Source organism: Sitodiplosis mosellana, unplaced genomic scaffold (assembly GCF_009176505.1).
Source record: "Sitodiplosis mosellana isolate CC-2019 unplaced genomic scaffold, AAFC_SMos_1.0 Smas_scaffold_38, whole genome shotgun sequence".
Classification (NCBI taxonomy): Eukaryota; Metazoa; Arthropoda; class Insecta; order Diptera; family Cecidomyiidae; genus Sitodiplosis; species Sitodiplosis mosellana.
Genome location: NW_022595280.1, coordinates 901,679 through 928,249, shown reverse-complemented (window position 1 = coordinate 928,249; position 26,571 = coordinate 901,679). Strand labels below are relative to the sequence as shown.

The 26,571-nt window shown below is 36.5% G+C and overlaps 4 protein-coding genes and 1 non-coding gene across 9 annotated transcripts in view; all 5 read left to right on the top strand.

The window, feature by feature from the left end:
* The window catches only part of LOC129569648 (cadherin-87A), a 152,064-nt gene that overhangs the window by 69,636 nt on the left and 55,857 nt on the right, over nucleotides 1-26,571 (top strand). For all 5 annotated transcript variants that reach the window (XM_055448727.1, XM_055448728.1, XM_055448730.1 and 2 more), the window contains exon 3: nucleotides 7,949-8,154. In XM_055448727.1, the coding sequence (XP_055304702.1) occupies nucleotides 7,949-8,154 (206 nt within the window). The remainder of the gene's footprint in view (nucleotides 1-7,948; nucleotides 8,155-26,571) is intronic.
* On the top strand, nucleotides 15,272-17,214 carry LOC129569652 (UDP-glycosyltransferase UGT5-like). Its single transcript, XM_055448736.1, has 4 exons — nucleotides 15,272-15,655; nucleotides 15,715-16,572; nucleotides 16,638-16,815; nucleotides 16,883-17,214. The coding sequence occupies exons 1-4, from the start codon at nucleotides 15,397-15,399 to the stop codon at nucleotides 17,160-17,162; spliced, it is 1,575 nt and encodes a 524-aa protein (XP_055304711.1). The 5' UTR covers nucleotides 15,272-15,396; the 3' UTR covers nucleotides 17,163-17,214.
* Nucleotides 17,474-20,113, top strand: LOC129569650 (UDP-glycosyltransferase UGT5-like). Its single transcript, XM_055448734.1, has 4 exons — nucleotides 17,474-18,152; nucleotides 18,217-19,077; nucleotides 19,162-19,345; nucleotides 19,429-20,113. Exons 1-4 carry the CDS (start codon nucleotides 17,909-17,911, stop codon nucleotides 19,730-19,732), a joined length of 1,593 nt encoding a protein of 530 aa, XP_055304709.1. The 5' UTR covers nucleotides 17,474-17,908; the 3' UTR covers nucleotides 19,733-20,113.
* Trnaa-ggc (transfer RNA alanine (anticodon GGC)) lies at nucleotides 21,078-21,150 on the top strand. The gene has a single exon. It is a non-coding gene; the product is annotated as a tRNA-Ala (tRNA).
* LOC129569651 (UDP-glucosyltransferase 2-like) lies at nucleotides 21,943-24,391 on the top strand. The gene is made up of 5 exons (XM_055448735.1): nucleotides 21,943-22,250; nucleotides 22,379-23,242; nucleotides 23,313-23,391; nucleotides 23,466-23,570; nucleotides 23,644-24,391. Exons 1-5 carry the CDS (start codon nucleotides 22,007-22,009, stop codon nucleotides 23,924-23,926), a joined length of 1,575 nt encoding a protein of 524 aa, XP_055304710.1. The 5' UTR covers nucleotides 21,943-22,006; the 3' UTR covers nucleotides 23,927-24,391.

The window sequence follows — 26,571 nt, the reverse complement described above, 5'->3', positions numbered from 1 at the left end:
CTCTCTCTCTCTCTCTCTCTCTCTCTCTCTCTCTCTCTCTCTCTCTCCCTCGAACTACTCCGAAGAGCAAAAAACGAGATTCGGGGAAAAACGTCCGAAGAGAAGCCAGAAGCGAAAGCGAATAAAAAAGCAACCATCGAACAACCAAATAAAGACGTTACAAATTTAACGCTCCCTTGTGTCTGCTTCAAATATATTGATTTAATGCGTCCTGCTCCTTGAGCATGAACTGGATTTTCGTTTTAACAAACTTATTGCTGTTCACATTCGTGTTTCCCATGCAACTGAGATTTGGTTGGTTCTTAGCTATTTTTGATAGTTGAAATCCGTTTAGCATGAGCAACATCAACAACAACAACAGATCGACCAATTCCGAACCAGGTCTCGAAGCTTATTCTTCTACATTTTGTCCACCCGATTTTTTCATTTCCCTTTTGTTTCATTATCGAGTATGCGCTTAGTATACAAAGAAAAAGAACGGAACCATGTACTCCATACTGATAGCTGGAATCCGATCAAAAAAACAACTCAATTTGTTTGTTGAAAAATAAACTTTCTACTCACATACTACACTGGTTCGCATGGGCAACGTGTGCGCATATGGCACACATTGAAAAGCTAAAGCCCATGTTCTATGTTAAGGATTTTCAATTGCGGTGAGAGCGTTTGCACATTTCGCTAATGGAAAACGCTAAAAATTTATTTAAAATCGGATGAAGTTGTCAATTTGTCTAATGTTTGCTAAGTATATCTAATGGATGCGATGAGAATACAACAGAAGGAGAAAAAAACAGAAGGATATGGCCGTTGGTTGATCCAACTCCCTTTCGTTTAGTGAAAATCCATCCGAACACAAAGAAATAGAGAAAACGCTCACATTTGATATATAAATTCATGATGAAGCTGAAACAACTAATTCACTTGTGTTTTTTGAAAGCAAATGGCTGTAATAACACGAATAACGACGTCGACTACGACAATGCTTGTTAGTGTGGCAAATGCAGAGCAGAAAAAAGCTGCCCCAGTACAAGATAACCGAAGGCACATCAACGTCATGATATTTTTTTGGGCTGATGTGCGCGCGTGAATCTTTTTTTTGTGGCTTTCTGTCTAGTTCTTCGATTCCGTATTTGTGAAGCGGCTGTAGGCCGAAACGACCAAATGTAAAATACACAATGATTTATGCAAACAGTCATGTCTTCGTCTTCCTCCCATTTTATTTTCTTTATTTCTTCCGTCTTCCTTCTTCCTTCTTTTCTTTTTTCGCTCACATACTCACAAGTCTTCCGTTATCTGACCATTTCTTTCGAGCATTTCACATGAAAAGAAAAAAAACTGGGAAATTGAGCAACGAAAACAAGAATGTTGAAAGAAACGACAACGGCGGCGGCATCCAAATGAACATAATTTTTGAGCAAATTTAAATAAATTCTATTTTCTATCTTCTTCGTATTCGTATTTCGATCTTCGACTGATTGCTTTGGTGTACTTTCTTCTGGAAACTGTGCTGATTGAACCAAGGCGGAACGGCTCTTATCTCGAACTCATCCGTTACTTTAAAATGTATCTTCAACTACATAGACACACACTCTCAAAGTATTTGATTTCACACAAAGTATATTTTTGGGTCATTCCCGTTGTTGAGCCCTTTTAAACAATGCACAAGCGACCACTGTACGACATGGGTTCATCGAGATTTGTTCCAGCAAATGGCCATTGAGTTGATTGCATTTGAGACTGGAAAAAAAATGCCGAACGAGAGAGAAAGCGAAGAAAAAATTGCATTAAAACGTATGCTACCGACGAGAATGAGAAAAAAGAGCATGCAAATTTTTATTTGGATTCGCCAAACGTGTGCAAATATTCGATTTTGTTTTTGCTGTTACTTAGACTATTTGCTGTTGCTTCTCTCATTGGATTTTATTTGCATTTGTCGAACTGAAGCGAGGAAGGAAAAAAACCAACTCCAGCAATTTCGACTGAATTCTCGAACCTCACTTCCGTTGCCATATTGTTATGCACGCTCACGATAAGCTGGGAAAAAATGTTCAAAGTGAGCTCAAGAGAGTGATGGAAAAAAAATGAGAATTTGAACAACGAAAATGTGCATACATATCGATGGAGAAAAAGTTTAGATAAATATCGTGTCTCGATCTTCATGCTGACCCGAATATGCGATGGTATGCGATTCATTTCAGCATTGAATCATTGTATATATACACCAAAATTGCAATCATATTTTAGATTATGGGATTTGCAATAAAATTTTCATATTTTCCGTTTAAAGTAGTTCAAAGTATTGGTAGTTTGCAGAGGGCAAGCATTGAATGCAGTACAAAAGAATTGAATTGTTTCGTTTCCGAGTCGGAATTTCGGTGATTTAGGGTGAAATTGTCTACGCTTCCGACAGACACATTCAAGACAACCTGCCGGAACAGTGAATCAAACACTGAGGATAATTGACCAATCAAAATCGGGCCTCAAATGTAATTTACCGCTAGCGTGGCCAAACATGAATGCTACAAACGCGAAAAATTCTCCAGCGAATTTGTACTAATTAATATTACGAATGCGTTCACTCCACCAAACATCTATTATGATGCACCGTATTTTCTACCATTATTGTTTCGGCATACAATTTGCCAAGAGCCCTACCGCTTTTTTTTCGTGTTCTCTCGTGTCCCCGCACATACATACAATATATTAAGCCCGCAATTTCTATTTGATTCAAGCAAATTGTACCAAATTACAAGAACATTCCAGGCACAACATTGTGTACGATGTGTATGTGCCAGCGACACACTGCTCGGAAAAAACAAACAAGCGCAAAATGAAATTACCAACGCCGAGAGAGAGAGAGAGAGAGAGAGAGAGAGAGAGAGAGAGAGAGAGAGCAACTGAATTTGGAGTGCGAACGCAAAAATGTTTTTATTGTTGATTATGCACGTTTCTAAGCTTTCGCATTTTGTAGGGACGTGACTTTTTTATGTAATTAGTTCACAAAATAGGCATATTTAATTCCATATTCCCATGCGTTTGTGCTATCTCTGTTTCTCATTCTCACACCCCTTCTCTCCTCTTTCTCCCTCTCTCTCTCTCTCTCTGTGTGTGTGTGTGTCACAACCTTTGGACTTTTTTTCGCATCGTGGCGTGGTAGTAGATAATTGTAATTGGTGACATGTTCTGTGCATGTTAACCGTTGAATGTACGATCGAGGTGTACGTAGCGCCGCGCGTGCGATTTTTTCAATTATGCCAAATGTTTCGTCAACAATGAGCGCAACGTGCAACCCATCGATAATACGGTTCGCAAGCAAGCGGAATAATTGCAATTTGTGTTGGCAGGCGCCTACAGTCGAACCGAATGTAAACACCGTCGATATCAGGTTGCGCGTTACTGATGCATACGAAAGAGGTGAAAACCTGTGAAAATTTTCATTCGATCTCCAACTGGCTCAACCGTTCGGTCGCATCGCGTGTTGTCACCGTTGGAGAGTGACTGGGCCTGCACTTGCACTAATATGAAGGCATCCACCAACCGCATGGAAATATTTACAATGAAATGGTAAACATGCAGAAAACCCCTTGAAACAATCCGGTCAAGCTGAATATAAAACCCGACAAGATTTCAGTAGTGCCACATTGAATTTCAATCGATGCATGCAGTGGAGTTTTTGCGCGTATGTGTGTGAGCGAGAGTGAGCGCATTCTATCGGAGATAAATCTCAGTAGACTTCTTTTCGCATCCAAACCGGAACGTTTTTAATTTACTGAGTTAGTGGTAAATCTATCAAGAACCGTCGGTATACCACTTGCCAACGGTATTTCAAAACCCAGCACCACTACACACCCAGTTTGTTTTGCATTTCCTCTGTCAATGGATTTGATTTGTCGCTTCGGTTTTTCCCATTTTTTTGCCAATGGCGATGCTTATTTTCCATGTCGGTTTCATATCACGTCAACACACTAATCTGTGTGCTTTGAGTTTGCATACGAAATAGAGTCGATTTCTACACCAAAAATTGCACTATCGTTGAACACAACCGAATTTTCTCCGTTTCTCTTCTTTTGTTGCTGATTTTCATTTTGGTATTGATGCCATTTTCATCATGTTGCTAACGCTTTGCCAAGTTGCAGTTACAAAATATTCATTTCGTTCATTTCTCTCTCTCTCCCTCTCTCTCTATCTCGTTTTATTATTATTTTCGTGGCAACTTACTTAGGCAATGTGTACATGTTTTACTACTTGAAACTTTTTATTGCTTTTTGTGTTGTTCATTTCAGCATGCGTCATTGTCTCTTTACTCCCATATTCTTCAATTTCATTCGGATACTCGCAGTTTCGCTGTCTCTCGTTTTCGAATTTCGTTTTGAATGCCGAGCATCTTCCTTTTTCCCAAAACGAAATGCAATATGTAAATGTTCTCACACCATGGCGGAACAACATCTCAAAATAATGTGATCGAACGATTTGTCGACTGCTCCAAAGCACTTCATGTCTGGCTGTCTTTTCTTCTGTGTAATCGGATACAACTACTTCTTTCTGTTCACCGATTTTTCATCCTATTTCTTTCATCGCAGACCGAGCGATTTCTGCCTTATTTTCTCTCCTTTTCTTCGCTTTCTTTCTTTCTTTCTTTCTTTCCATTTTATTTCTATCCCTTCTGTCTCTTTTTGCATTTCTCTCCATCTCCTTCTTTCTTACACACACTCGCTCTCTTTCTTGACCATGCACAACAAGAAAAAGTGCATCTACAACTACAAAACTTTCCAAATTAAACCGGCAACTGTTACTTCAAGCTATTTATGAGTACTGACTACGAGTCGGAAGTAAACTTGAATGTTTTGCGTTTTCCCTCTCTTTTTCTCTTTTGTCTGCATTTCACGACACTTTTGTACACATTTGTTTGGGTATGTACAATTCCAAATCCGTGGGCTCTCATTTCTATCTCTTTTTCTCGTACACGATGGTTTTTTTTATTCCTTCCCCAAGGGTGAACTGAACATACAATGAACATATTCTATGTTGCTCTCGTTTGAATTCTTCGATTCTACTACCAAAGCGCACAGTGTTGTCATGGCAGAATTGTAATTTTGCGGCAACGATGCCAATGTTTTGCATTTGCAACGGGACAAATATAACTACTTTTACAGTTACAATTATGTGCTTGTTGCTGTTGTGTGTGTGCACTGTGCGCCATGCGTTTTTCCGTCTGTTACCGAAACACCATTGTCAGATTAGTTTGAATGAGTTTGATGGCATGGCATTGTGTACACAGCCAGCATCCCCTTTCCGATCAGGGTTTTCCAGTTCATGTATTAAGTGAACGCGTACACACACAATAGTGAGGAGTTAAGTTGCATACTAAAGTGTCATAACCAATACATTCAAATATAGTTTACATATACGAATGGGATAAAGTTCATCGCAAAAGCAGATGTCAGCACCAACTAATATACACAAATGAGATGACATTTATCACATTCGAATATATCAACTATATTTGAATGTATTGGTTATGACACTTTAGTATAAAACTTAACTCCTCACTATTGTGTGTGTATACAAAGAATCAGCAGAGTGAACATGAAACTTTTCCATGTACAATTTTCCCATTAAATTTCTCATTATTGCACATCGTTTCGGACCGACACAGCAAAGACATTCAGGGGAGGGAAATAAAAGACGACGATTCTCGGAAGAGAGAAAAAAAACGAGAATAAAACAGAAAAGCATTTTATTACAAGTTGTATTTACAATCGTTGTGTAACGCATTAAAACACCTGCAAAACATTCGATTTCACGCCATGTTAATTTCAGTGCTTGAGCTTTTACTTTGAACTGTTCTTCTGTAGCGTTCATTTGGTACGAGTTTGTGGTATAACAAATACAAAAAAAACTGTCACCAGTCGACTAATTTGATCGCAAATGGAAGTTTATACCAAAGTTTTGGGATAGGAAATGATTTTAATCACGGAAATGTACCATTATTACTCGCAAGTGGTAATTGGAAATGCAAAGCACAGAAACATTCACATCAAATATGCCACTCACACTTAATTCCATCTAAGCAATATGCTTTCATCGTTTCATTTCGTTTGATTTAATTCTTCAATGATGCTAATGCGTCTTATTTTATTGAATGGCATGATTTCAGAAACCGGCAATAGTATAATAATTTATTATTCCGAAAGCGTTGTGATGTTTGCTGATCTTAATCAGGCTGTGTATGAAGCCAAAGAAACATTTCAACGATCAACACTCATTAAAAGCTCCCGCCCAAAATATGTGCTGTGAATAAATTTAATGCTGAAATGGATTGATTTTATGTAAATGAAAAGCGACCGAATTTCTGTCACAGTCATTTAAATCAGCATACACTAATTTTATAATAGAAGCTTTAGAAGCTTTTCATTTGCTTCTACCAACAAATTATGACGAGAAACAAACGGACGACATCTGTTAAAATGAATGTGAAGCCGTCTCTATTTCGTACAATTTTCGGCGTTGGCTCAGTGTTCGGAATGATTTTAGGCGATGATGAATTTCCCAGAAACGCGTTCGAATTTAATTAAATTTATCCTTGAACAATGATGTCTACGGGGTTTCTGGTTGTTTCAACAATTTAAGCGAGTTTATTCTAAGCAATTAGGCGTATTCGCATTGAGAGAATTTTTTTACTAAGCTCGCTGATCCGATTTTATGTCACGTCACTCGAATTCTCTTTGAAGAAATAATTACCGTTTCACGTACACCCTTTTCGCATAAATCACCATTCGATTTTGGCAATTGCGTCAAACACAAAGAGTTGTGCGTTCGATGTGTGCGCGCGCTTGTTCATCCACCCACACGTGAAACATTAAGCATTTTTTTCACGTTTCATCCCTAAATCACCACAGCAAATGGTATTCAAATGTCGATTTGCATTTTCCGTTAAAAAAAACCATTGGAGCTCATTTGTAAGTGACGTGAATGTTTGTGCGCTCAACGCTCATGATTTGGCGAAATGCGAATAAAATTCATCGGAAATTTATGGATTCGATGTGTTTTCGAAATCTTCTTTGATAGTTTAGCAGTATATTTCCATTGAGTTGCAGTTATATTTCGATTTCGACCATTCACCATTTCGACAATAATCACCATTTGAACATCCAACGGATTCGACAAAGCGAAATTTTAATACATTTCGCCCGTATGCATACGTATTCATGTTTTCTACTCCAATTGACCTGTGTAAATCCAGGAATTCATGACCTGTGAGAACACATGGAAAACTGAACATTTGCAGAAAATTGCGAACATTTTTGGGAAACCAAAATCATACCTTCACAATTAAAACTATTTTCAAACATTGAAACGATTGGTATTTATGTATGATTTTAATGTTGAAAGAGTTTCATCTCTAAATCGAATGAAACCGTTCATGTTGTTTGGTTTTGGTATTTTGCTCAAAATAAGGTTTACGCATTGAAAGTTTGAATAATTTTTGGTTTATGGATCATCGTTCAGATCTGCTATTAATACAACCTGTACGTACAGTTTGTATACATAAAAACTCAAGTTTGATGATAAAATGTGCTATAGTAATTCGATGCAGCTTGTGTCAAGTTCCTATTTGAATAAGATGCCGGAAATAAATTGAAATATTGTATGATATTTATTTTGATGTTCGTAACACACACATTAAATATGTGCAACTGCATTTTGGTGATTAGTATGAAAATTTCGGTTTCAAGCTGCATGCACAATAAATCAATATGGTGGGCCGCTGTATGCAAAACCCGAACGAAAGAGATAAATTATATGTGTTTTCTCATATCCGATGTATTTATTTACTTGGGACCGAGTTATCTCAAACGATGTAGGGTTTTGAACTAGAATAAATAACGTACAAGAAGTTTTCAACATCAAATATTTGACTGCATCTATTTTCAATATATGATTTCAGGTCGATGCAATTTACCGCCCGTATTCACCGAAGACATGAATAATTTGGCACTATCCGAGGCCACACCAGTTGGTTGGATCGTTTATACGTTGGAAGGATATGATCCGGAAGGCGGTGAAGTTACATTCGGATTGATTGGCTCCGAAAACTTTGCCGTCGATCCAAAATCCGGTGAAGTTAAAGTTATCAGAGCACTTGACCGTGAGGTATGTACTTGCATTTCATTTACTGAATAGGGACAGATTTCTTGAGGTCTATGCAATGCACAGATGCATAGTATGCATTCAGTTGGAACCAGTCTAATTGCTATAACGATATTGTCATTTCATTTGTATTTTACATTCCATTCCATTCGGAATGGATGTCTTAAATCAACGGAATTGCATCAACCATATTCAATTGAATATTTAAAGATGTTGAGCATTCTGGTCAACGGTTTGAAATATGGATTAGTTTTCAATGAAGAATTTTCGAAGAATAATAGGAAAGCAAAGTCAATATGTTTTTTTTTTTAAATAATAGTAATCCAATATTGAGAATCTATATCAGGAGATTGAATTGAATATCACCTTTTATCCCATAAATTATATAGAATCATGGGTTAAGAGATTGGAAGATAGGTATCGCGTTGAAATTGAATAGAAAAGTTTACTGGTCTCAAAAGTTGAAGAAGTGTTATTTGCGCGTGTTATCTAGTCTGAAGTCTAAAACAGCATGTTGTAGCCGACCCGTTTGGTTAGCATTGTTTAGACAATTATTGGTTATATCAGCTCTTGCATCGCATTAAATCCACCGAAATATTCATAAATATAGGTATTTTGTTGGAAATGACCCAGTTAAGCCGTTGCCTACTTAAAGGAAGATTGGTTGGTTTCTGAAAACTTATGCCATAATCTTTATCTGTTTTCACTAACACCAATTGCAAACAGTATAATTCCGTTTATAATCTCAGTCTTGAGTCCTAAAAGTTTTCCTCTGCAGCTTGTCGGAGCATTTATCGAAATTGAATACAATTGATGGTGTAAACACAGACATTGCGACGATGGTTTATTTCAAACGAATACATTTGGATAAATTTGATGGAAAGATTTTCGCTATATGATAAATTATGATTAAATCTAAATTGCGACTCACATTTTCAAGTACATAATGGTTGGCTGAATCCTTTGAAGTGTTTAAAATGTGGCGTCGATAATGATTTTCGGTGCGGTTTTTCGATTGTTTGGATTTGTATGTGAAATGTAATCAAAAACCGTGGTGAACGAAACATTTGGGCGTGTTTACAGCAACGAACCCGTGTCAAAATCCATGAACATTTTGTATCAAGCGCACAAACACGGCCGATCCACATTTTTGCCATTCCCAACTCATTCATTTAATAGTTGGAATTCAGAGCTGTTGATAAAACGCATCAAAATGCGAACATTGCCGTATAAATGCTTCTAAGTGTAGCCGGAGAAGACTCTGCAAAACCACGAGAAATTAACAATGTTGTTTATATAAATGCTGGCAATGTAATGTGCGGCTGAAATAAATGGCATTAAACAGAAGAGTGTGGGGTATCTCCTTGCCTTATCCCATCTGCTTGCGATGCGAACATTTTCACCGAAAACCAATTTTAAATGGTGTTTACAAACATCGCTCGCTGCTGGTCGGTCTCTTTTGTTTTGAACATATACAAATACGCACATATCTGGCTTCCAATTTTCTTTGCCGAATTTCCCTGAAATAGCATCCGTCCGGTGGCACACCATACTCGTGGTGTTTAAAATACATTTCGTTGAGATAAAGGATTTTTTCCATACCTGCCACAGCAGTCGACTGGCTATTTTCAGCAATTAAATGTAACATCTCTATATAAATAAATGGTTGAAAAGCCCTGAAAACTAAAGCCACTCATAATATCGGTATCAAGCGCCGGGCCAGCCAGCCAACCCTCATTACCTAACTACTATATCCAACTATGGTTGTGAATGTATTCTATGCAATATATTGGAATTAGTTTGAAAAACATATCCAAAACCATACACCGCACCGCATCGATATTAATACGGATCCCATACCATTCACAAACGAATAACAAACAGTCAACGGCAAAATTGTGCAAAATGCTCACGTTGATACGCACTAATAATTTCAATCGAAATCTAATAAACGATAATTAATTTTCCACACACAATCCCTGCTGAAGTGAATGAGTGGGCGAGCTCATGTTCGTGCCCACGCGTACGCGTTTCAAAATTGGATTGTTTTATGATTATTTCATCGGAATGATGAAAATGAAATGTGATTAACAGAATTGAAAATGAGAGCGCGCTGTGCGAGCGCATCAAAAGATGAGGCGATGTATGTGAGAGCCAAAATGGGATTTTTTGATTGAAACGAGCTATTCCGACCGCTATGGTCCATTCAACAAACAATACATTCCCATCCATTTTATCTTTTGCACCGAGAATAATGTGCATGCTTTTTCGAAAGGTGGCCATTCTCATCCGATATATCCAATAGTGTTGTCGATGCGGTAAAATACATCCGGTATGTGTGTACATGTGTATTTTTTTCAAGCATTTTACATTGTTAAAATATTCGCAAATGAATGTAATTTGAAATTGAAATGCGAAAAAACACATATACAAACACACGCCGTACACGGTCCGATGTCCTGGTCGATTTTGCCCTAGCAAAGCCGATCGTTTTTAATGTAAAAATATTCCAAGGATCCCGGGATATTTGCATGCAAATGTGGTATGTGTATATGTTGTGTCGTTACGGAAAAACCAATGTACATTGTGCACACTTTCCGCAGCACCGATTTACCGTCAGATAAACTCCTCTATTTATTTTCAACGCTCGTACACGTCGGAAATGTGTATGTGTGGGTGCGTGTATGCATGTATGTGCTGTGAAAATGTGATATGGAACGATACGAGATACGAATAAATAATTTCGAAAAATCGAATTAGTGAGACGTTGAATGCGAATGTGGCCTGAAAAGATACGATAGAAATAAAGCAAAAGTGAGAAAATATGACACACACGCATAGCGTACGCAATGCCAAAGAGCATAGGATAGCATGACACTTGTGTCTGTGTGACATTCGAAATGCGGTAAAACGACCGAAGCCATGGTTGTGTTTAGGTGTGAATTTGTCCAATTATTATTTAAGCAACCTTTTGTAAGAGCGTGATTCCTTCTTTATCCCTCCCATTCCAATGTTTTTGGGTTTTCCCATTCGGAACATTTATGTGACTCTCATCAACAATTGGAATTTGATTAGAAATCATTATGAGAATCGCTGCCGATGATAAGATTTTCGTTGAGATTTATTGGCTCAAGCATGCGAACGAACTAATCTGAATGGAGCGCACCAGAGGATTCTTTCACCTCTTTGTCACCCCGGGCGTGAAAAGGATGAATACATTCATTCGAGCACCGAAATAAGGATGTTTTGAATGTTTTCATTAGTGGCCCGGCACCATTTGGGTGCTGTTCTTTTTTCCGGTATTTCCGCCCTGCGTGGAAAATCAAAAAGGAATTTCGAATTGTGTCTAATTTACTTGATTTTAGTCAAATAAATGCTCTACATTCTACCGCGTGCAGATTTCCACATGGTACTTCTCCATTTCACAGCCACGGAAGCTACAATGTTATGATGATCCATTTCGCACCGAACTCAAGATTCACCTTAATTTTCCAAGTGCCAAAAATTAGGTTGAACGGAGAGAACATACCAACACCAACAATATATTACGCACACACTACAACTCACTGTTTATAATCATAAATTATGTTTTTCAATTAGCGCGGTGAGATATTGCACCGTATTTTCCGTTCGAATATATTTCCAGGCATGGAGCGTTCACTATGTGTTCGGGTATACTTTAAAGTCGAACGCGAGGCGCAACGAATGCGCACTCTATGTGTATGTAGTATAGTATATATTTGCTTCGGCAAGTGCAATTTTTAATGCCCCGGAATATGAAGTGTTTCCCCAACGATTGGCACGCGTACGGCATATATCTTCATTGCAGGAGGTTCGTTTGTATTTACATCCTATGATTTTATTACGATATCGCAATTTCCATAATAAATGCATGATTTTTGCAAAGTTGCCACTTTCAAAAAGCGAGTGGGGTGCAACGCATACACACACACACACACACACACAAACATGTCGGGGATGCACGAAAGCATATGCAATATAACAATCTATACTCACACACATCGTCACGATTACGTTTTGGCGTATTACGTTACGCTGTGCCGCGCGCTTCAAGTTTTGTTTATTCATAATTATTACAAAGTGCTTGGCATATGATTTAGCACTTGTTTCTTAGCCACTAATTTTTGCTGATCTATTCTAATTTATTTCCGTGTCATGTACATTTATTACCGATGTTATACAGCATCGAATGCATTGCAATGCAGCCCCATGAATTTTACGTGTACGTGCACAAACACATTGTAGCCCATTACTGCCGGCGTGCTTATGCTGTGCAAAATGAAAATTTAAAGCTCAATGTTTTATGGCTTCGAAATAGCGCCAAGTTTCCTTCCGAAGATACAAATTACCTAACTGCTGCTATCGATTGAAAACAGTTTTTAAACATCGGTCGTAGTTTTCGATGTTGTCGTTAGTTGAATGAAAGTGGACTCTTAAAATGTATGTATACCATCTCTTTTATGGGTATTTATCGATTAGTTATGGCGCTTCTCACGAGCCGAATTGAATTCGTATCGGTAATATTGTCACTTTTTAGCATTAATCACTCGAGATTGCGCTAGATTGTGAACAGATGGAATGCTTCCATCTAAAGTGTTATGCTCTCGTCTATAATACTTTGAAGTCAGCAAAAAAGCCGTTTCGGATTGGAAATGACTCGGTTTTACGCCTCATTTACATTATACACTCTTTTGAGTGTTCACTCATATTTGATAAGATATGGAGAAGCATCTGTTCTTTTGTAATATTCGGATTCTCTTGGTGACTATGATGTCGTGTACATGTCAATGAGTCAATCTTTGTTCGTGTACATATATACACACTGGAATGATTATCGTTTCATCGGATATACGTTTTGCCACTGATTTTTGGTCATGTGATGCATTCAACGACCACTGGTGTATCGATTCTGGCACATATCTTTGTATCAAAATGATACCTCGGTATCAAATGAGATAAGAATTTAGAGAATCTTTACATTTGTCAAACATTCAATGGTTATTACCCAGACACACAACACTACTGAATCAATTTAATCTTGGTTTCTGACAATGAAAGGAATTCCATTGATCTACGTCAACGTGTTGATAAGAAAAATTACTAATTTTCATTTCGTATTCAATAGCATGAAAGAAAAATGTGTTTATTCACGAAATGAATTGGGTGCTTTGAATGGATTTTCCCATCTGTTGATAACTATTAAAAGTGCACATTAACGATGTTTCATCTTATTTGAAATTCCTCATGGGGGCTTAATAGTTACATAGCAACTATTTTTAAAGGATATAATTTATTTATGAGACGTACATCAACAATTGAAATACCAAATTGTCGAGAAATTCGGATTTTTATCGGAGATAATAAAATGTAGCGCGCTTCTACGCTTGTGATTATCAATTGTTGTTAGGTATTTATGTGTTTCGCACATGTTTATTATCACTTATATTTCGATTATCTCTCCTACTACTCACATTAATCGTATGACTTTACTACTATTCAATTACTACAAAGTGGTGTGGCCACTTAAATTTACGCAGTTCTAAACTTGAAAGATTCGGTCAACTTTGGTTTATCGATTGTTATCATGTATTTAACAATGATGTGTTCTGGAAATATGCTGACAATTGAAACAGTATCATTTACTTTGTAATTTATTGTAGTCAGTATACGTTTAACGACCGCTGCCCAATGGATATGACGAAGAATGTGGCTTTGAAATGTGATTTAATGAAGATTGGTTTGCATTTCGATTTAATATTCAATTCGGATTTGGGTTTGGATTCATACAATGATATTAAATCTAACGTGAAACTATGTGGAATATGCAATTGAAATGAAATTGATCAATTCGGATGTAGTATTTGATCTTGTTAAATGCTGTCCAATTTCAATCATACAACTTAACCGCACTGCTATCAAGTCTAGACATTTTGCGCCTGTATCTTGCACGTTATATCGTTGTATTTGGACATTTTCTATACTCCTTGAATTCATACCAGAGTCAATATCATTTATTGGCTTCAAAACCTCTCAAGCTTATTACAGAAAGACTCGAAGTCAATTTCCTTTTATTACATCACAGTTTATGCGGTTAATTGACAATGTAATCCTTTTTTTCAGAATGTTGCATAATAGTTTTGCACTTTTCTCACGAAATAGATGAATCATCACGTGAAAATACTTCGATTCCATGATTTTTGAAATTACAAATTGGTAATTTTTTTTTCGTAATAATGGGAAATATTTTCAGATAGCCTTCCAATTATAAATAACACCAACTTTGGTTTCTACCATTTTTCAATTGAATAAAATGCCTGAAACTGTAAATATGAGATGAGTTTAAATCATTATTTTCTTGGGAGAGATGAAAATTTACGTTTAATATTTCGAATAAACTTTCTTCGCTCAATCAGCTCTCGGTAGTGATTGCTGTTGGCTGTACAATTGAAATTCATCAAATTTGGTTTCAGATTTTTGTTCAAGCATCACCTATCTGCTACACTTGTTTTGGCACAATTAATAAATTATCAAGTTTACGTTAAACCCTTATGCATTTTATAAAATTTCGATTGAAGAATTAAAACCACTACCAGTCAATATAATTTTCTTTTTCGATGAACAGCCGATAATTAAGTTAAATCTCACGAAGAACCATGAAACATTGGAAAGAACAACGGTAAATTGATTTTAATGAGCTTGGCTTAATATTACTTTGCTGCGGCTTATGAATGCAGTTTAAGTGTATAAATACACGAATTAAAATGCATTTGAAAACTAGCTGTTTTAAATATGGGATTAAGTTTGCAGTAATCGTGCCAATGTAAAACTAAAAATAATAAAAATGTACTGAGTGATAAGGATGGGAATGAACGGTAGATGAATAATGGAACACTTTTAGCCACGTTAAATTTACAGAAAACTGTTTTAAAAGCATTCATGACCATATTCCAAATGATGACAACAAAATGTTAGTTTTTTGTTTTGTATAATCACGAAATAGAACTTAATGGAATATTTAATGGGTTTTCCGTGCTCATAGTTTGAAATAATCGTAAGAACTTCATTATTGATTATGTTAATGCAATTCAAATGGACATTCGGTTTTAGGATTTATTTCAATTTGCATCGCAGTTATTTTCAGTTTTGTCAATTTGGCGGAATTGATTTCATACCCTCTGAAACATTTCAAATAAGTTTTGGCATAAAGAACAAAACAAATTCAATATGAGCTCAAAATTAACACTAACAAAATGCTCAATTTTAATTGCATTATTTTCCGCTGCAACTGTCATCAAAGAAGTGAATAGTTATAAAATTTTGGGTATATCAATTTTCCCGAAAAAATCCCATTTCATCTTCTTCAACGCGTTGATGAACGGTTTAGCAGAAGATGGAAACGAAGTCACTTTCTTAACCCCATTTCAATCATACGATCCGGCGAAAAATCTGCGGCACATTCGCTTTAAATTCCCCAGTTCCAGAGGTAAACATAAAAATTGCTACACTGAGTGAAATTCATATCAAGCAAAACCACTCTTACAGATAGACCGATTCACTCGACACTGGATATGAACGGGTTGAATTGCTTTGCATTCAAAAATGCGGCGTATAAACTGAGCAATGCATATGCTGGTTGGGCCATGCACAGCAAACAATTCCAAGAATTCCTACAACAGAATGAACGCTTTGATGTTGTGCTTGTGCAAGCGTTTGTAAATGAAGCCGTTTTGAGCATAGGGCATTATTTCGATGCACCAATCATTGCAGTTTTTCCGTCCGCACCAAGTAAATGGACTAGAGATTTGGTCGGTGTGCCAAATTTAGCATCTTTTCCACACACATTCACCGGACTCACCGACAAAATGAACTTTTGGCAACGAACGTACAATTCGTTGTGTTATTTGTACGACGATGTGATGAATCCATTGCTTTATGCACCTGTCCAACAGAGAATTCTTGATTCGATGTATCCAAATGGTAAAACGATGCCATCACTCGAAGTGCTGAAACGGAATGTTTCACTCGTTCTGTATAATTCTCATCCCGTTTTGGAAACTCCGACGCCAGCCCAACCGAATATGATTCCAGTAGCCGGATTATTTATCAAAAAGGGAACACCCGTTCCACTTTCAAAAGAAATGGATACTTTTTTGAATGAATCGAAAGGTGCTGTTTATGTATCATTTGGATCTAACGTTGATTTTTCGGAATTTGTTCAAAGCAAAAAGGATGCAATTATCAATGCTCTTAATGAGTTCCCAGAATTTCGCATCATTTTTAAATCGAGAGAAAAAATAATAATTCCTTCGCATAATGCCGCAAACGTGATGATACGCCCATGGCTTTCGCAACAAACCATTTTGGCACATGAAAAAGTTAAGCTGTTTATCACACAAGGAGGTTCGTATTTTCATTGCACTTGAAACAAAACTCCGTGTTTTATTCCGTGTGATCTTTTCAAAAAGGAACATTAAGCATCACTGAAGCGATTCATTTCGCAAAACCCATCATCGGCATTCCGATTTATTCTGATCAAACACGGAACATGAACATGGCAGAGCGCAGAGGCTATGGTATAAGTGTGTCATATGAAGAATTGACAACTGAAAAACTTCGACTGGCAAAAGTGCTTACTGATCCGAGGTTTGAAATCAAAATGTAGAAATAATCATTTCGAATTTGACCGGAAAAAAAACGTTCTGATTTGTAGATACGCTGAGAATATGCAGATCACATCGAATCGCTTCCGAAATCAAATCAAATCACCACTTGATACAGCGATTTATTGGGTTAAATATGTCGCCAAACATAAAGGTGCCCCACATTTACGCAGCATCGCCATTGACATGCCGTTTTATGTGTTTTACAATCTCGATTGCTGGGCATTTTTGATTATTTGCTGTGTTTTCACGATTTTTGCGTTCACAATGACTTGCCACATACTTTGCTTACGTCTTTCGAATAGAATTTATCTTTTCATTAAATCGTAATTCTTGACACAGGCTGATAACGAAAACAATAAAGTCGGTCATGTTGTGCAAATACACACGTTGTTATTCAATTAAAACGCGTTCTGTGTATGAATCGCAAACTAGTGGCCAAAAAATCTTCGCAGAGGCAACTAAATGAAGTAACGGTGTATATAAACATAAATTTGTATGTATTTGTGAGCAAATTTGGCAGTATTCTCACTTAAACCCTTCTTTGGAATCTTTGGAACTGATAAGACTATCTTGTTCGATTTTTAAAACTAATCGTGCGCGATAGAATAGCTCAGCAGCAAGCCTCTTTAATACTCTGCTTAATATACCAGTATGTGCCGCACATACTTCTCTCACGCACACAACCATCGCAACCAATTCACACACAAAACCGAACCGAATCGAAGAGAAGTATGTGCGGCAGTTTTGTGTGTGCTGTATCGCCGTAAGATAAGCGTTGTTTAAAATAGGAGAACTCTATTTTAATCGAGGTGACCCGTGAAGACAATTTCATTTTCATCAGATCAGTTTTTAAATCATCTTGTCACCTGATTGTTATTTCGCAGCGCAGTCTACCATTCTATTTCGAAAAAAAGCATTTTGTGTCATTGTTGTAATATCGCAGGATATACGTTTTTTTAGAGCTTTTTCGGCGTTTTTTAAGCTTTATAGGCAGTTTTCGAATAAAGTTTTTTCGTCGAAGTTTTAATCTTTTAACCGTCGTGTGTACGAAATAACGACAAACTATTCGCAAAATGAAAGTGTATGTTCTAGCATTGATTCTTTTGAGTGTGATTGGTGCCGAGGTAAACAGTTATAAGATCTTGGGTGTTCTTCATATTCCGTCTAAATCGCATTACATAGTAATGAATTCGCTAATGCGAGAGCTGGCTCTGCGTGGTCATGAAGTTACAGTTATTACGGCCTTCAAAGCGAAAAGTCCATTACAAAATTATGAAGAAATTTTCATGGAAAACAGTTTATCGGACGCAATCAAATGTAAAATGCATCAAATTGATAAAAATTTCTGTATACAAATAAAAAGATCGGTCTTTTTTCACAGCTGTGCGCTCAGACAATTTCGTGAATCTGAATAACTTGCCATTCTGGAATCGTATATCTACAGCTTATGATGCTAGTATGAATTTCACAAAATTCACAACCAGAAATGAAAGATTCCACAGTTTCCTTCGTGAAGATCGTCATTTTGATGTGGTTATTGCCAACTTATTTGTGGGTGATGCAATGATGGCTTTGGGTCAGTATTATAATGCGCCAATAATTGCATTTTCAACGACCATTCCATCAAAGTGGACCTCGGATCTTGTTGGATTGTCACATTTTTCATCGCATGTGCCGAACATAATCTCTGGATTCTCGGACAAAATGAATTTCTGGGAAAGAGTAACCAACTCATTGGAATATTGGTTCGAAGACATTGCCACAGTATTGTACTACAGACCGAAACAGCAGAAATTGCTTGAAGAATATTGGCCAAACAAAACCGATGTTCCACGTTTGGATCAAGTTTTACGGAATATTTCGTTGGTTTTTGTCAATTCACATGTGACACTTACAACCCCACAGCCGCTAGCACCGAATTTGATTGAAATCGGTGGCATTCACGTGAATCAATCGTCTTATTCATTGAACGAAGATGTTCAAACCTTTTTGAACGATGCAAAAGATGGTGCCATTTTCTTTTCACTCGGATCAAATATCAAACTTTCGAAAATGTCCGACCGAGTGAAGGCGATCGTAGCCAATTCATTTGCTGAGTTCCCAAATGTGAGAATTCTCATTAAAAATGAAGAAAATTTTGTGATTCCTTCGCATAAGCCATCGGACGTTCTCGTTAAACCATGGTACAACCAACAAGAGATATTGTCTCACCCAAACCTTAAACTCTTCTGCACGCACGGAGGTACAAAGTGGTTCCAAAACCAAATTTTTAAATTGCTCAATGAGAGTATCATTCATTTTCATATTTAATTCTTTGTCGGTCCAGGATTACTCAGCACCATTGAAGCAGTTTATTTTGGCAAACCAATTGTTGGCATTCCCGTGTTTTATGATCAGCACGTGAATGCAAAATTAGCTGAATTCAAAGGCTATGGCGTGAGTGTGCCGTACGAACGATTGAATGAAGATAATTTGAAATCAGCAATTAGAAGCGTGCTAACAAATCCAAGGTTCTTAAATAAAATAATCGATTCTATTTGAATTAGTATGATAGAATTTTCTTCTAAAAAATATATTTAAATTATAATTTTAGCTATGCAAACACAGCCAGACTCATTTCCGGACGTTATCACAGTCAGATGAATTCTCCGATGGAAACAGCCATTCACTGGGTTGAGCACATAGCAAAGTTCAAAGGGGCACCACATTTGCGTAGCGCAGGCATCGATCAACCATTCTATGTGTATTACAGTCTCGATTGTTGGTCCTTTATCATATTTGTTTGCAGTTTAGTGTTGCTTATCATTTTCAAGACGATTAAATGCGTTGTACGATTATTTCCATTCACAAAGCCCATTAAAGCCGAAAAACTCAAAACAAAAATGAAAGCCAAATGAGAGATTATATATGATATTTGCTTCGACTATTATAGTGTGTGTATACACACATTTTGATAGCAAAACCCATTTATTTGATTGTCAAATTATTATCCATGTTTATGAACACTTGGCAGAAATAAAAGAACACAAAAAAAATCGAAATTTTTGTATAAATAACAATAGGGCACAGAGCATGACAAGAACAAAATAAAAAGAAAATATGGGTAACGAAGGAATGAGAAGTACATACTTAAATATGCCATTAGAAAGGGAAGCAAAAATTTCTTTTTCGCACCATAATTGCACCGATTTATATTTTTCTGACAATGCCGTTGAGCCAACACAAATATGTTGCTCCGGCGCCGGCTTTAAATAACTTTCGAAGTAAGAAGATTAATGCATCTAATCAAGCTTCGTGATAAGATGAAGGGAGGAGTCAAAATATAATGAAACTGGAACATATTAAGAAAACCAATTGCAGTACCATACACTACCGTGCAAAAGTTTGGAACCACTAGGTATTTTTCATACAAATTGACCATTTTTGGTGGACTCATTAACATATTTCGGAAACACCTGCTCTCTTGATATTTTGTGCATAGTTTCTACAACGTTTCAATAGTAAATCACAGAGGTTTCATCAAAAAATATTCGTGAATTTCAAAAATATAGCAATTTGAATTTGTACTGTGTGAAAAATGATCAAATTTGTATGAAGATTAAAACAGATCAAATTCAAATTGATATATTTTTTAAATACGTGAATATTTTTTGATGAAACCTCTGTGATTTACTATTGAAACGTTGTAGAAACTATGCAGGTGTTTCCGAAATATGTTAATGAGTCTACCAAAAATGGTCAATTTGTATGAAAAATACCTAGTGGTTCCAAACTTTTCCACACGGGATATCAAACTTTCGAAAATGTCCGACCGAGTGAAAGCGATCGTAGCTAATTCATTTCATGAGTTCCCAAATGTGAGAATTCTTATTAAAAATGAAGAAGATTTTGTAATTCCTTCGCATAAGCCATTGATCGTTCTCGTTAAACCGTGGTACAACCAACAAGAGATATTGTCTCGCCCAAACCTTAAACTCTTCTGCACGCACGGATGTACTTCAACTCAATCTACTATTTTTTCTTTATACATTGCAAACGAAGCAAGAGGCATTTAAATAATGTCCCTCTCAATTTAGGTCTACTCAGTACCACCGAAACCGTTTATTTTGGCAAACCAATCGTTGACATTTCCGTATTTTTTTTATCAATATCTGAATTTAAAGACTGTGGAATCAACGATCACCTTACAAGGTAAAAAATGAAAAATGCAACAATGAAAAATGCAACAATGTTCGCTTGGGGGTCGTTGTAGCTCAATGGACAGAGCTTCTGACCGGCAATCAGAAGGTCCGTGGTTCGATTCCCGGCAATGGAAAGATGCCTAAAATTGTAGAGTCAATAAGTAGCTCTCTCTTTGATTTATTTTGTTCATTGAATTTGATTGATAACAGATTTTCATTATTTTAGCTATGCGAAAACGGTCAAACTCATTTCAGAGCGATATCACAATCAAATGAATACAATACTCCAATGGAAACGGCCATTCACTGGGTTGAACATATTGCCAAGTATAATGGTGCATCGCATTTGCGAAGCACATGCATCGACTTACCCTTTTACACATACTACAGTCTCGACTGTTGGGCTCTTGTCTTTTGCGTTTGTAGCATAATTACATTCACCAGTTTCGTGCTAATTATGGGAGTTTCCAGAATGTTTTCAAGTCTGGTTTTTATTGGTTCTAAGGGAATGAAGGCAAAAACAAACTGAACAGAATTACAGAAACGAAACCAAGAAAACACAAAACAGATTACTGATAGCATGCCGTTATGTACAAGTAGTCTCAACAAAAAATATTTTTCAATCGACAAGGATACCCAGATCGTTGACACTTACATTCTAATTTTGAAAATATGAATCATTCTACACTGCCTACGTGATTCTACTGCGATTATCACAGTAATGGATCGGTTTAAGGACGTTCAAAACCAAATCAACTTGTGTCACTTTAGTTTATTGACATAATTAGATAATACGTGCTCCCAAAACAAGCGCAAGCATTGATATTTTGATTGAAATAAAGTTGTACAATAAGACATTCAACCTGAATTGCTGCGATAAGATTGTTTTAACCTTCAATTGTGTCTAAATAAATAGATGAAAAATTCGTTGAAGATTCCAGTCCAAAAGTTTTATTTTCGAGAGAGTAAGCAATTTTCAGACGAAAAAAAATGAGAGTGAAGACGTTGATGTTGTTAGTTTTGTGTGTGACTAGTTCCACGGTGAATAGTTACAATATTTTGGGTGTATTGCAATCGGCATCAAAATCACACTATATCATTGGTCATGCAATAATGAAAGCCCTGGCACAAGACGGTCATCATGTCACCGTTCTAACGCCGTTCATAGAGAAACATCCCATTCCAAACTATGAAGAAGTTTATTTAGAACGCAGTGTTTCGGATGGTTTGAAAGGTACGGCATCCTCATAGAGACATAACGAAAAGTCATAACGAAATTCGATTTTAAAATTGAAGATGAATTAATACTGCATTAAATTTCAATTTCGTATTGTTATTAATACAAAATAATCATTTCAATAGAGGTGCGCTCGGGGAATTATGTGAATTATAATAATTTACATTTCTGGGATTTGGCAAAAGCAACGTATGATGTCAGTACGAATTGGACACGTTCAGCGATCCGAAGTGAAAATTTCCAAAATTTCCTTCTTCAAAACCGTCACTTTGACGTAGTCATTGTGGAGGTGTTTGTTGGTGATGCGCTCCTCTCTTTGGGTCAATATTACAATGCTCCAGTCATTGGATTTTCTACCACGGTTCCATCAAAATGGACCTCAGATCTCGTCGGATTGTCACCTTTCGCATCGCATGTACCGAATATTCTGTGCGGTTTCTCTGACAAAATGAATTTCTGGCAACGGGTGTACAACTCATTGTCGTATTGGTACGAAGACATTGCCACCGAACTGTACTACAGACCGAAACAGCAGAAATTCATGGAAGCAATTTGGTGGAATCGAACTGATGTTCCAACTTTCAATGAAGTGCTTCAAAATGTGCCACTCGTATTCGTGAATTCGCATGTGACGTACGCAACACCACAGCCATTGGCACCAAACCTCATCGAAATCGGTGGCATTCATGTGAATGAAACTGCCATCTCATTAAACGAAGATGTACAAACCTTTTTGAATGGAGCTAAAGATGGTGCCATTTTCTTTTCGCTCGGATCAAACATCAAACTATCGAAAATCCCCAGCCGACAGAAGGCAATCATAGCGAATGCATTCGCTGAATTCCCTAAGATGAAAATTCTCATTAAAAATGAAGGCCATTTTCCAATTCCCTCACATAATTCATCTGACATGGTTCTCGTCCGTGATTGGTTCAATCAGCAAGAAATTTTAGCGCATCCGAATCTTAAGCTCTTCTGCACACACGGAGGTACAATCGATTTTTTTCTGAAACAAATTATGTGAAATAGTTTTTGAATGCATTGGAAATTTTGATTTAGGCTTGCTCAGCACCATTGAAACCGTTTATTATGGCAAACCTGCCGTTGGCATTCCCGTTCTTTACGACCAGTATCTGAAGTATGATTATTAACAATGTGATTTTGAATATTATCTGTAGTATATTAACGAAATCTTATTTAATCATATTAAAGTATGGCATTGGCTGAATCCAAAGGTTACGCTGTCACTGTATCATACGAACAGTTGGACGAACAAAATTTGAAGTCATCTATTAGGAGTGCACTGAAAAATCCAAGGTTTTTATCACACAATTGATTAATCTCAGTGTATTCGTATCGAATTCTGAACAAAATACTCTTATTCCATCAGTTATGCACGAACAGCCAAACTGCTATCGGAACAATTCCACGGCCAGCTAAATACGCCGATGAAAACAGTGATTCATTGGGTCAAACATGTTGCAAAGTACAAGGGAGCGTCACAGCTACGCAGCACAGGCATCGATATGCCATTCTACATTTACTACAATCTCGATTGTTATGCTTTTCTCATATTCATTTGCACTTCAGCCATATTCATCGCTTATAAACTTATCAAAACCGCATTCCGAGCGCTTTCACATCAAGCGTCAATTAAAATTAAAACTTCCTAAACGAAAGCCAAAGTGGTTTCAACTTAAGTTAGAGCAAACTTATGGGTGTGATATGATTCGATTTGTATGTTCGTTCCGAAGATATCTTGATCGGTTTTGTAAAATTTATTTTAAATTATATAAACAATAAATATAAAAATATGAAAAGCAGTTGTAATTGTTGTCAAATCAAAGCAGTGCGTAATAGCGAAAAGAATACAAAAACTCATCCAAGTATCAGGTTCACTTTATCATCATGCTTATTATCCTGTGATTTCACGCACATCACTGTCAATTTATAGTTGGGAGCAAAACAATGGAGAGAATTATCAAAACAACAACAAATGAGTGACGCAATGAAACCTAGGGGCATTTCTCACTTAAAAAATGGGACCATTCCAATAAATATTGAACAATTTCTTCCATTTCTATCAATTCGGGTAAATGGATCAACATTTACACTGAATGTGTGAAATACGTTCGCAGTATGAAGCTTAAGTACGTACTTAAGCTTGATATGTAAGTACGTTAAGTATGTTAAGTATGTACTTAAGGATGACAATCTTTATACTTAAGCTTAGGTACGTACTTAAGATTTGTACTTGCTAACAGAACCGAATTTATGAAATTGCAGTGAATTCACCAAAATGTTTTAGAATTGACTGGAATGTAGTTCACATTAAATTTGACAATTCCAGACAATTTCATACATTTTTATACCATTTCAATGGGAAAGAAGAAATATCTTAAATTCTTGCACATTCGTTTCAATTTTTTGCGTGAGAAATGCCCCTAGATGAAACTCATAGAGTGAAGAAGTAGGTTTCAATGGTATTTAATTTAAACCACTTATCAATTTCAAATGAATACACAACAAAGTCGAAGCACATGTGCCTACAAATATACATTCATCACCAATATATGTGCTCTATGTATACATTACGTAATAGAACGAATGATCATGAATGACACGTCCAACGAAGCAGTCATTTCGATTCATTGATGTGGGAGGTCAATGAAAAAAGGCATACTTCGTAACTGGTTATTACAATGTCAATGCCATTCATTCTCCCGTATCAGTTCGTATTCATTCATGACTCTACTTTAACAGCTTCAAGAATTTCAAGTGTCTTCTCTACAATGAAAAATTGAGTCACTGTATGGCATTGTATCATGTTCGAATTGAAGAAAAACGATAACCTTATCAATCGGTTCTGATAACATTAATTGGGGAATGCGGAAACAATAGCATTCAGTATATTGTGAAATCAAAATCTGGAGTAGATTCAACAAGCGCCACTGAAAAATAGGGAAATCCACTTGATGAAAGATTAGATTACAAGTATGTTGTTTAAGATTACTCTGTGAATTCATTCATTTCCAATCAAACACAAGAACGAAAAACCTTACAAATTACAAATGGTTTAATTTAATCTTGACTCAAAGCTTCATCATTTAATCTTGCATCATGTGTTTGAGAGACGATTAAATGTTCATTTCGCAATTCATTAAAGACGGCAAGGCAATGAGGCAGTAAAATCGTTTTTGATGGTAAAGTAATTAAAGCTTGCCAATGAGTCTACCGTTTATTGTGATTCACTACTTGGAACAATTTAGTTGAAAGCATAGCATTGCGTTTTGAACATAATGGTTAATTATTGACGTTTAAAACGCAACGGACTTTTTCAGAAAATTTCCATTGTCAGAAGATCCAATGATAGTGGTAATTTGATTGATAATGAAGTTCAAATCAACAAAATGATTTCAAAATGCGTTGAATATTCACTATCATATCATATAATCCAAGGGGCGAATCACTACTGAATTGACTGAAAGTACTGAAAACTACTGAAATTTGTTTTCTTGATAGCACGTTCATGGCTAAATTGTTCAAAATTTAATGCTCTTTACGATAAAGAAATAAAATCTGCCAGATAATTACGAATTCACGATCTTTAGCTAAAATTGAGATTTTTCAATGATGTTTTAACATTTTCCAGGTCCATAACTTTTGGACCACTGTACCTACTTCAATGACCTATAGCGCGTTCAAAAGGTGGGACCTTCTAGTTTCTAGAGCCATCCTGACTTTGGTGGTACCCCACTCACAAACAATTTTACAGACATTAATGTGAAATCGTGCATATGCAAAACATGGAATTTTCAAGATAGACCATTTTCCAACGAACCTGACGTGCTAGAGACAAACAGTTGGTGGTTTTTGAGTCTCGCGGCCGAACATTTTTAGGTTATACTAGTCACTGCTCTGGTGCATAAATGCTGTCTATTAGTGTAAATGAAACATTGATTAACAAACGGTCTGCTTTTTTATATGTTCATATCAAATCATCAAATGACGTAAGATTGATATTGTTTAATAGCAGCGGTTTGAATGGCCATTTCAACAAGAATTTCAGTCAAATAAACAATATAACCGTTACTTTATCACTTTTATAATGCGCCGTGATAACATAAATTGAAAGTAGACTTTCAAGGTGCAATCTAGCAAAAAAATGCTACATCGCACCTTATCAGGGCGTAATGTGCAAAATAGCAAAAAATTGCTAGATTGCACCTTGAAAGTCTTCAATGTGCAATGTAGTAAAAATTTGCTACATTGCACCTTATCAGGGTGTAATCTAGCAAGTGCCGTGTTCAAATGTTGC

Excerpts from the sequence above, each read along its gene's own strand:
- LOC129569652 (XM_055448736.1), top strand. The coding sequence starts at position 15,397 with ATGAGCTCAAAATTAACACTAACAAAATGCTCAATTTTAATTGCATTA. Across the intron at positions 15,656-15,714 it reads TAAATTCCCCAGTTCCAGAG|ATAGACCGATTCACTCGACA; the intron begins GTAAACATAAAA and ends CCACTCTTACAG. Across the intron at positions 16,573-16,637 it reads GCTGTTTATCACACAAGGAG|GAACATTAAGCATCACTGAA; the intron begins GTTCGTATTTTC and ends CTTTTCAAAAAG.
- LOC129569650 (XM_055448734.1), top strand. The coding sequence starts at position 17,909 with ATGAAAGTGTATGTTCTAGCATTGATTCTTTTGAGTGTGATTGGTGCC. Across the intron at positions 18,153-18,216 it reads TTTATCGGACGCAATCAAAT|CTGTGCGCTCAGACAATTTC; the intron begins GTAAAATGCATC and ends CTTTTTTCACAG. Across the intron at positions 19,346-19,428 it reads AGCGTGCTAACAAATCCAAG|CTATGCAAACACAGCCAGAC; the intron begins GTTCTTAAATAA and ends TTATAATTTTAG.
- LOC129569651 (XM_055448735.1), top strand. The coding sequence starts at position 22,007 with ATGAGAGTGAAGACGTTGATGTTGTTAGTTTTGTGTGTGACTAGTTCC. Across the intron at positions 22,251-22,378 it reads TGTTTCGGATGGTTTGAAAG|AGGTGCGCTCGGGGAATTAT; the intron begins GTACGGCATCCT and ends TCATTTCAATAG. Across the intron at positions 23,392-23,465 it reads CTTTACGACCAGTATCTGAA|TATGGCATTGGCTGAATCCA; the intron begins GTATGATTATTA and ends ATCATATTAAAG.